Source organism: Meriones unguiculatus, chromosome 5, assembly GCF_030254825.1.
Source record: "Meriones unguiculatus strain TT.TT164.6M chromosome 5, Bangor_MerUng_6.1, whole genome shotgun sequence".
Classification (NCBI taxonomy): Eukaryota; Metazoa; Chordata; class Mammalia; order Rodentia; family Muridae; genus Meriones; species Meriones unguiculatus.
Genome location: NC_083353.1, coordinates 14692017 through 14702503, shown reverse-complemented (window position 1 = coordinate 14702503; position 10487 = coordinate 14692017). Strand labels below are relative to the sequence as shown.

At 48.6% G+C, this 10487-nt stretch overlaps 1 protein-coding gene across 1 annotated transcript; it reads left to right on the top strand.

The window, feature by feature from the left end:
• Positions 1-272: 272 nt before the first annotated feature.
• Positions 273-7772, top strand: Foxi3 (forkhead box I3). The gene is made up of 2 exons (XM_021657522.2): positions 273-870; positions 3023-7772. The coding sequence occupies exons 1-2, from the start codon at positions 276-278 to the stop codon at positions 3619-3621; spliced, it is 1194 nt and encodes a 397-aa protein (XP_021513197.1). The 5' UTR covers positions 273-275; the 3' UTR covers positions 3622-7772.
• The last annotated feature ends 2715 nt before the right edge of the window (positions 7773-10487 follow it).

Genomic DNA, 10487 nt, shown 5'->3' with positions numbered 1-10487 from the left:
GGCGGGGTCGGGCGGGCGGGGGCAGGGGAGGCTCGCGCCTTGGGGCGTGGCAAGGGCGTGGATTGCGCGGCGGCGGCCCAGCCCCCGCGGGTGCAGGTATAAGAGGCGCGACGCCCCCCGGGCCGCCGCACTCAGCGAGTCTCCGGCGCCCTGCGGCTGCCGGCGCTGCGAAGGCCGGTCGGTCGGTCCGCCGAGGGATGCTCTCCCCGAAGCACCAAGGCCAGCCCCGCTCTCCCAAGGCCGCGGCCGCGCCGCACCCGCCCTCGGCCCCCGACATGGCCCTGTACTGCGGGGACAACTTCGTGTACTCGCAGCCCGCCGCCGCCGCGCCCGGGGCGCCCCCGACCCCCAGGGCGCCCTACGCGCTGTCCGACTACGCCGCGCCGCCCGCCGCCGCCGCCAACCCCTACCTGTGGCTCAACGGGCCCGGCGTGGGCAGCGCGGCCTCGGCGGCGGGCTACCTGGGCGCCCCGCCGCCGCACCCCGGGGCGGCGCCCGGACCCTTCCTGCAGCCGCCCGCCGCGCCGGGCACCTTCGCGGGCGCCCAGCGGGCCTTCGCGCAGCCCTCGGCCGCCGCGCCTGCCTCCCCCGCCGGCTCGGCAGCCCCGGGCGAGCTGGGCTGGCTGTCGATGGCCAGCCGCGAGGACCTGATGAAGATGGTGCGGCCCCCCTACTCGTACTCGGCGCTCATCGCCATGGCCATCCAGAGCGCGCCCGATCGCAAACTCACCCTCAGCCACATCTACCAGTTCGTCGCGGACAACTTCCCTTTCTACCAGCGCAGCAAGGCTGGCTGGCAGAACTCCATCCGCCACAATCTGTCACTCAACGACTGCTTCAAGAAGGTGCCCCGCGACGAGGACGACCCAGGTGAGAAGGGCTGGGTAGGTGTTTCCCGGCCGAGAAGGAGGGGGCGCACCAGCGGGTACCCAACCCCGGGTCTGTGCGTGGCTGGGCTGAAAACCCACGCGAGGTCTTCTCAGCATTGGAGAGGAGAGCTTGTGGCGTGTAGGGTCGCCCAACCCGGCCTGCCAGGATGCGGGAAGACAGGTCGGGAGAAAGAACAGGGGAAAGGGATTCTCAGAAGCAGGGTGGCTATCACCTGTTACAAACGGTGAACGGGGGCATTGGGCCTCCTGTCCTCCTTTGAATTCTTAACGATGTCACTGCGTCCTAGCCTAATCGAGAGATGATTTAATGACGAAATCAGCGGCAAACTGAGGTTTGGTAACTTAGGATAAGAGTGATGCGAATTGGTTTCCCTCGGGTCTAAACCCGGTACCCTGAGTGAGGAGGGCTGCATAGGTCTGTTCTTTCAGTTCTCTAGCCTGAGAGAGGTGGAAGCGGAGGAAAGCTTACAAATACACAGGTTCTTACTTGAGGCTTTTTGAATGAACCCAGAACAAGGGAAGGAGGGTGCCCAGAATGAATGAGCTAGGGTTTCGGTTAAATACCTTTTGTAGTATTGGAGGATGGAACCCGGGCCTCAGATGTCACTCTGGAGCAAGAATTTTCGTGCTGATACTGTATAATAGAAACTACATTTAAAATGTTAAACGTATGGGGCTGGAGAAATGGTTCAGCAATTAAGAGCAGTGGCTGCTCCTCTTCCCGACGACCTGAGTTCAATTCCCAGCACCCACATGGTAGCTCACAGCTGTCTGTAATCTCAGTTCCAAGGGACCTGACACCTTCACAGAGACATACATTCAGGCATAATCTATAATCTTATCATTTAGAGGTACAGGCTAGAGGATCAAGAGTTCAAGGTTAGCTTTATAGCCTTTCTCTTATATCCGGTGTGTATTTTACACTACATTTTAATTTGGACACATTTTAAGTGTCTTGGTAGCCATTCATGCCCAATGGTGACGCTTGGACAGGGTGAGCAGGTTTTGAAGAAGAAACTACTTCCTGAGATAATTATGTCTGTCATGTTCTTTCTTTCTTCCTTCTTTCCCTCCTTCCTTCTTCCTTCCTGAGACAGGGTTCTCTTTGTAGCCTTGGCTGTCCTGGACCAGGCTGCCTCACGGAGGTCTGCTGCCTCTGCCTCCCTGAGTGCTGGGATTACAGACGTGTGCCACCTGTTTCCTTTGAACTTTAAAAAGTTCAAAGATATTGTGTGTGGAAAAGTTTTTGTTGTTTCTTTAAGAACAAAACCCAGTGTTTGTCGGCTGGAAGTTTAGCTCAAAAAATAGACCACTTGCCTGCTATACTGGGGTCTTCTGGTTTATGCCCTAGCACTGGGGAGAGGAAGAAAAGATACGGATACCAAGATGACTCAATAGACCTATCTGGATGGTTACAGATATTATCTAAGTGTGTGTGTGTGTGTGTGTGTGTGTGAGAGAGAGAGAGAGAGAGAGAACTATTTACAGAGGCAGGCAGGCAGAGTTTGAGGTCAGCCTGATCTACATCATACGGGTTGGTCAGTTCAGAGCCCCTTCTTCACCTGCATGGGCTATTCAAGACCCCATCTCAACAAACAGGAAAGAGTGAAAGAAGAAAAGAGGGCTGGCTATCCAGTTGGTGGATACCTGCCTACCACGCATAAAGCCCTGCTTTGGTTCTTTTGCTTCTCAGCACTGTAAGATAGGTATGGTAGTGTATGCTTGCAATCCCAGGAAGAAGGGTGGCAGAAGCCGAGCAACTCTAACACCAATCTGAGATATGTAAAACTGTCTGCAAATTCCAGAAGCAGACCCCACTCACGTAGCATTAACATTTTCATAGGAAAAAGCATAGGATCAATAGGATTTGGTATTATCTGATTTCAGACACCCACTAAAATGTCTTGAAACAAAGGGGGGGGCATTCTGTCCACATAAAGTAGAACCCTCCGACCTGAGAGTGGTGGTACACACCTTTAATCCCAGCATTTGGGATTCTGAGGCAAGTGGATCTCTGAGTTCAAGCTAGCCTGGTCTAAAGAGCAAGTTCCAGGACAGCCAGAGCCACACAGAGAAACCCTGCCTCAAATGAATGAATGAACGACCCTCACTAACTCTTTTTTCCTCCTCAGGGAAAGGTAATTACTGGACTCTAGATCCAAATTGTGAGAAAATGTTCGACAATGGAAACTTCCGTCGGAAGCGTAAGCGCCGTTCTGAGGCCAGCAACAATCTCACTGTGGCTTCAGGGACATCAAAATCAGAAGGCCAGTCCTCCAGACTAAGAGTGAGTGGGAAGCTAGAAAGAGACAGCCCCCCTTCTCTTCTGAGGTTGCCTCAGTCACCAGAGCCTCCAGAGGACACCAAGAGTGCTGCCTCACCTCCTGGCGTGTCCACACTGACCTCTACTCCATGCCTCAACACTTTCCTCAGCAGCCTCAATACTTTAAGTGCCAACCCCAGCAGCATGAGCGTGAGCACCCAGAGAGCCATCCCAGGCAGCCGCCGCCACCTAGGGGGGCCCCAGCTGCCCTCCAGCACATTCCCCAGCACCTCCATCCCAGACGGCTCTCCAGACTCCGTGCAGCTGAGCAGTGCGGGTGGAAGCAACCAGATACCTTACCACAGCCCTTTCCCTAGCTACAGCAGTGGGGACCAGAGTAGCTCCTTCAGCAGCCCTTTCTACAACAACTTCAGCATGGTCAACAGCCTCATCTACTCTGATATATAAACTCCAGCAGCTTTTCCAGGTTTCTCTGGCGGTGTGCCTCTCTGGAGAAAAAGGAACCTTACTTAGGTGCCTCTGAGGACTAGCTTTGTTATATTCTTCACTTGTATATCATAGCAGCAAGCTCAAATGTGTATAGGCAGGTTGGTGGGGGGAAAGGTTGTTGGAGTTATGGGTGGGAAAATTAAAGCTTCTGGCAGCTGGAGGCACAGGGAATTGGCCAGCTGGTTATTTCCTCTATGACAGATTTTTTTTTTTTTTTTTCAAGAAAAGCCAGATAATCTGGGAAAAAAAAATTTTATCTGAAAAAATTTTTCTATAAGAAACCTAATTTTGTGACCTCCTGTTATATCTAGGAAAAGCCACAAACCCTTTCTGAATCCAGCTCACAAAGTTACCTCTGTCTGGAAATGGTATGGAAGTATTGCAGGGATGCTTTGTACCAGCTGTTCTACATATCTGGCCTTGAACTCACTCAAAGGCCTACCTCTGCCTCCGAGGGCCAGGATCAAGGGTGTGCGCCACCACACCCGGCAACAGTGAGTTCTTAAAACATGCCAGAGATGGTGTAAGCCTAGAGACCACAGTTCCTGGTGGTAAACCAGGCATCCTGACCATTTTAGCTTATGTCCTAGGTATTTTGTTGAAAGTGAAATCTTCCAGGGTTCTTTCGATTGGTTTGGTTTTTGAGAAAAGGTTTCTACATGGCTCTGCCTGTCCTGCAACTGACAATGTAGACTATGTTGGCCTTGAACTCAATAGAGATCTGCCTCCCAGGGGTTCTGGGATTAAAGGTGTACACCAAGCCCGGGCTAGTCTTACAGTTTTTAATGAGAAATTATTCCCTTGTGATCAACTTCTTTAAGTTATACCTTTATGAATTTGTTTCATCACCACCACCTCCCTTCCGCTTCCCTGAAGAAACTTCATTTGAATCATTTTGTAGTGGGCAGAGTCTAGCATGTCATCATCAGGAAACAGTTGGTCGTCTTCAGTGGAACTCATTCAAAGCTTGCTAAGGAACAGCCCTCCACTAAAATGAAGGTATACTACAGGCTCCCGGGTAACATGGTTTTGAGATGTCACCGTGAGACAGGAACCACATATAACAGGTTGGGGGGGGGGGATCCCTGTGGTGTTTTTGGTTTTTTTCTTCTGTTTTGTTTTTTTAAAGATAGGGTTTCATGTCCCCTGTATTTTAGAACTCGTGTCATTAGTTTAAAATTTTTTTAGAAATGTATGGAAAAATTTTTAATGGCTTCTTGATATATAAATTGCATCACCATTGTTTATTCACTATTATGCAAAAAGATAACCAAAGAAACCACCTGGCCTCATACTTTGTGCATAACAATTTTTCTGAATATTTTTGTATGTGAAGAATCATAAGGATTTTTATGAATATTTCTAATACAATTCTATATTTGTAAATTAATTTATAATGTCTGTTGGAGCTGCAAAGATTTTTTTCCCAAGAAGATACTCTGCATGCTAAGAATAAACTCTTAAATGGGATCACTCCTGGCTTTTGCATCATTGCTTTTCTGAACTCAGTGTCTTTCTTGAAGGGATAAAAATGGCTGGCGTGGCAGGAAGCCACTAAGGGACTCTGAGAGCAGCTGACTTTGCACTTCCGGATTTGCCCTTCCCCAGGTGACAGGGCTAGAAAAAAAATTACTCTTCAGGAAGGGCTTTGGGCATGAGTGTTGGGTTTATTTCTGATATAGTAACGGTTCTGTTAGAACCTGACACCTTCCTAGGCTCTAGTTGGGGGTAGAGGAGGGACGATGCAGGGTGAAGATCGTCTTGGTGAGGTGGGGCATGAGGTTAGGAAGCTACAAGCAGCCCGTTTCCTAGGCTACAGCTGAGAGTTTGATTTGGCCCCAGCCAGAAAGTTCTTTGTACAGGCTGTCCTGTGAATTATAGGATGTCTTAGAGGCCGGAAGCTTACCCACACAGTTGAAATACCTACCCTCGGTGGGAAGGTGGTGACCTGGGGCCATATTACCTCAGTGAGAACCTTTTACCCTATACTTTAAGGGGATCAATTGTGAGGACTAGTTGGGAAGAAACAAAAACTGGATCAAAATGTATTTGAATGTATCTGATCAAAATGGACTAGATCTGCTGCTGGGCATGGTGGCACACGCCTGTAATCCCAGCACTCTGGGAGGCAGAGGCAGTCGAGTCTACAAAGTGAGTCCAGGACAGCCAAGGCTACACAGAGAAACCTTGTCTTGAAAAAAGTACTAGATCCAGGTAGCTGATTGACATTAGACACTAGAATGATAAAGCATTGTGAGGATCTATTGACTACCTTTGAGGGGTCAGTAAGGTGGCTGAGACCCAGCTTGAAATATACCAGGGCACTGGCTCTTGCCATCCATAAGCTTAAAGATAAAGAAAGATGCTTCCTGGGCCTGGGTGATCCCAGGTCAAAGTGCACCAGCATCCATTCACTGCAGACTTCCTGCATTTATGTTGTTTTCTGCCTTGGAATCATATCAGAAAATATGGAGTTGGGCTAAACCATACTTTGGGTTGCTTTTCAACAGTGCCAAGAGTAAAAGGCCTACAATATGTAATATGTAGCTACATCTATATGCAGCTAGGGTCCTGGTGGGTAGGGGCTGCAGCCAGGCTGGGGTTAATGTGTGTCAGCTTTCCTCAGCCTGGTGTGCCCTTTGAATACAGCAGGGCATGAGAATTTGAGGACCTAATCGGCAGGTTTTACATTTCCATCTTTGTGCATGTATTATATTGGCTTTTGGAAATAGTCTTTGAAGGCCAGGCTGGCCTTCAAACTCACTGTGTAGCAAAGGCTGATAATGAATTTTGTTCATCCATATCCTAAGTGCGGTGCCACCATGCTCCATTCATCATGACATTTTAACATCCTCTATGGCTCTTGAACTTCCTGAAAAAGGCAGCCAAGGAGCTTTGAAAACAGCTCTGCAGCCCTCCCCCTCTCTGCAGGCAACTATGCTCCCAAATCCCTTGCAAGGCAAAGCAAGGCAGGCAGAGAACACAAAAGGCTCCCCAAACTTCAGAGGAGCTTCCCAGGGCCCTCTCTGCCTTCTGAGGATTTGAAAGCACCTGTCTGTAAGGTCCATGTGGCTTTTGTCTTTTCCCCACTGTTTCTGGGGCTAAAACCTTGGAGGTCATTAATGAGAAAGAAATCCGTGGTGCCCTGCCGGGGCAGGAGGTCGGCTGGCCTCAAGGCTAGAGTCCTGGCTTTGGCTTTGCCTTTGTCATGGAAAGCGGTCAGCTGGGACTTGCGGTTAGGTAGGGTTAGGTGGCTGGCACCACTGAGAAAAGGAATTTACCCGACAGATTTGGGAACAAAACACAAAAAGGCCGAACAGACTAGAGCCTTACTGAATTCCTCTCTAGGAGGCCTAAAGAATAGTCCTTTATCATGTTAAAAAAGGTAAGTGTCACTATTAACTCTCGTGTAAGGTGGCAAGCATTGTTCAAAACACCTATGTGACTGACTTCCCACTGTATCAGCCCTCCTAACAGTGAAAGTAGGGAGTTATTACCCAGCATGGGAGTTTTTATAACTGGGCCTGATCATTGATCTAAGTGGCTGCTTTCAGGCAAGTGCTCAAACCAGGATCCAAAATAAAGCAATGGGGTTGGAGAAACGGCTCAATGTTTAAGAATGTATACTCACTCAGAGAAGCAGATTGGGTTCCCAGCACCCCATGGGGGCCCCCAACTATCTGTAACACCAGTTCTAGGGGATCTGTTGCACTTCTGTGGCCTCCAGCGGCCCAGGCATGCATGTGGTACATGCAGGCAAACATACATACAAAATAAATTCTACAAAGAAAAGAAAGGGGAGGAGGGAGATGGTCTGGACCAGATCTTTCTTACCAGTCCAGTTGGCCTCTCTGCATCTCTGCCCTGAGGGTCACTATAGCCTCCTCACTGGGCTTCCATCCTCAGGCCTCAGCCCCTTGCCACCCACCTTCTATCTATTCCTGCTGTGCCAAACTCCTTCTTACTACTTGGAAACCAGCATGCCTCTTACTTGCTTATTTAAGTTGAGTTTTGAAAAAGGGTCTCACTTTATAGCCTAAGCTGGCCTCAAACTTTTGTCTCAGTGGCTGGGATCTGCAAGAATGAGCCAACACACCCCAGCTCATATAGAAACCTGCAGAAACAAGTATGGTATTTCTGAAAGGTCTTGACTAGGATAGAGAACACAATGTTCCTTGAGGCCACAGTATTAATTTAATGCCAGACAGAACGTTGCAGGAATCTGAATATGCTGAAGGACTCAGGGGGCTTGTCATAGACATATTCCCAGTAGGATGCCTGCTATCATCTGCAAAACGTCAGGGAAGAGAGATGTGATCAGCCCCTCATATAACACTTTCCTGCTTAAAACATTCCGGCAGTGCTATCATTATCTTAGCAACTATTACAGAAGTTTTTCTGGCTTTAGATTAACGGTGTAGTTGAGGATGACCTTGACTTTTGATTCTCCGTTCTCTTCTCTGGAATGTACTTAGGAGACCAAGGCAGTGGGATCTCTGGGAATGAGACCAGCCTGGTCTTCATAGGGAGTTCCAGGCTTACCTAAGACCCTGGCTCACAAAGGCAATGAAAGTGCTAATAGGATAATTTCTGGAGTGGAGGAGGGAGCTGGCCTAAGGGGACAGAGAGGACATAGGTGAGTGACCCAGCTGTACTCAACAGCCCCATTTCTATCTGCTCCGTACTATTTTAAGGATAAAGTCTTCAGGCAACCTGGGACACACCTGTAATCCCAGCACTTGGGAGGCAAAAGCAGAAGGATCTAGGCCAACCTGGCCTTCCTGGTAGGTCTAGGACAGCTAGGGCTACATAGAGAGACCCTGTCTCAAAGAAAGAAAAGGAAAGAAAAGAAATAGAATTAAGTCTGTATCCAAGTGAAGTCATTTATTTGTTCATTCTAACAGAAAAATGCATTGCTCCTCTTCCCTGTTTGGGGAAAGTGAGGCACAAGCATCCATGTTCCCATGACTGACTGACTTTTTTTTTAAATTTTAAGGTTTTGAGGCAGGGTCTCACTATGTAGCCCTGGCTGGCCTGGAACTCCAACCTGTTTGTTTGTTTTGTTTTGTTTTGTTTATGATAAAAATCTGCAGTTTGTTTCATTGCCAAAGTACTTCAATTTAAGTATTACACACACACACACACACAATGTTTTTATTTACTATGTGTGTCAGTGGAGGGAGCAAGCATGTGGAAGCCAAAGGATAACTTTCAGGAGTTGGTTCTTTCCTCCAGCTTGTGGGACCTGGGGTTTGAACTCACGTCATAAAACAAGGCAGCCTTCACTAGATGAGGTAGATGAGCTATCTTGCTGGACCATTCTTCAGAGAGTTTTCCATGGTCAGACTCCCAGGGAACTTTGCTGTGTTTAGCCTGGACTGTGAACCCCGATACCTTCATTCACTACTTTTCCATTTCCACTTTCATACCACTCCTCTGCCCCTTCATCCTCCCAGAAAAGAGATCCTCTACCAAACACCTGCAGTTCTTAATCACCGGCCCTCCAGCTGCAACCCAGCATGGTCTCAGGCAGAGACTTTCATGTCCTATGCTCCATTTTAGGGAAGGTAAGAAAACCCCGGAAGAGCTGCTGCAGCATGCCTGAGGAAGGAGTACTACCTCAGCAGAGGCGCTTAAACCGTTTCCTCCACAGGATCAACTCCTGTGCGGCCAAGCATGCCCGCTGCTAGCCCTGGCCGCTCTGTCAGCCCCAGACTCTCACTAAAGCTCAGTTAAGGTCTGGCTAGTCTTCCTGCAGAGAAGTAGCCCAAAGCAAAGCCCTAGTAGGGATGCTGTGGAGTACTTTGATTGGAAAGGGGGAGGAGGACTCTGTCTGAGAGGCCCAACCCAGGAGAAGTTCCAGGTGGGGAATTATGGAAGAGAAGGAAGAGGTGCTAGTAGGGAGTGAATGAGAACAGAAACCTGGACTTGAGCAAACCTAGTCCCAGTAGAGAACTGAAAGATGCCCCCAGGGAAGGCAGCTGGACCACAGGGCCCAGGAGCAGAGGAGGCAGGGAAGGAAGCTGGAAGGTGGAGCTACAATATAATAAAGACCCTCAAAAGGACAGAATCAGAAAGAAAAAAAAAACTCAGATCTGTGTTTCAGTTCTGATGAGCCACTAGGCTCATACCTGTAATCCCAGTACTCAGTGACAGAATCAGGAAGGTGAGCTGGGTTTAATGTCAGTGTGGGCTACAGAGTGAGTGCCAGGGCAGCCAAAGCTACACAGCAAGACTTTGTGTCAAAACAAACAGTAAACCCACAAACCCAACCCATAAATAAATTATAAACAAAAGTATTTCCAGACTGGTGTGATGATCTACACGTGTAATCCCAGCACTCAGAAGACAGAAGCAGGAGGATTGTCGGGAATGTAAAGCCAGGCAGTTGTATGGAGAGGGTTCCAGGCTGCCCAGCGCTAGGTAGTAAGACCTTGTTTCAATCAAAAGAAGAAAAAGAAAAAAGCCACAATAAGAGATCATCATTAATCAGTCAAATAGCTGCATAAATAACTGTAGGATTCTGAAAAGAAAATATTCAGGGTGTGTGAGAGCTAATTCCTACAATCAAAGAGGCCTGGGCCCCAGAGGGTTGCTGCTGGCTTCCCTGAGGCTCAGCTGGCTGCTCGGATACAGAGCAGCATTTCAGCTGAAGGTCACACTTGAACAGCCTGCTGGTGAGCACAGGACGGGAAGACAAGACACAAGTTTCTTTCTTTCTGAGTTCTTTTTGTTGATTATTTTACCAAACAGAAGTCTTATATTTACTACTGAACTAACTTACTAATGCAGAAAATAATCTTCTAATAAAACACATTTAATTA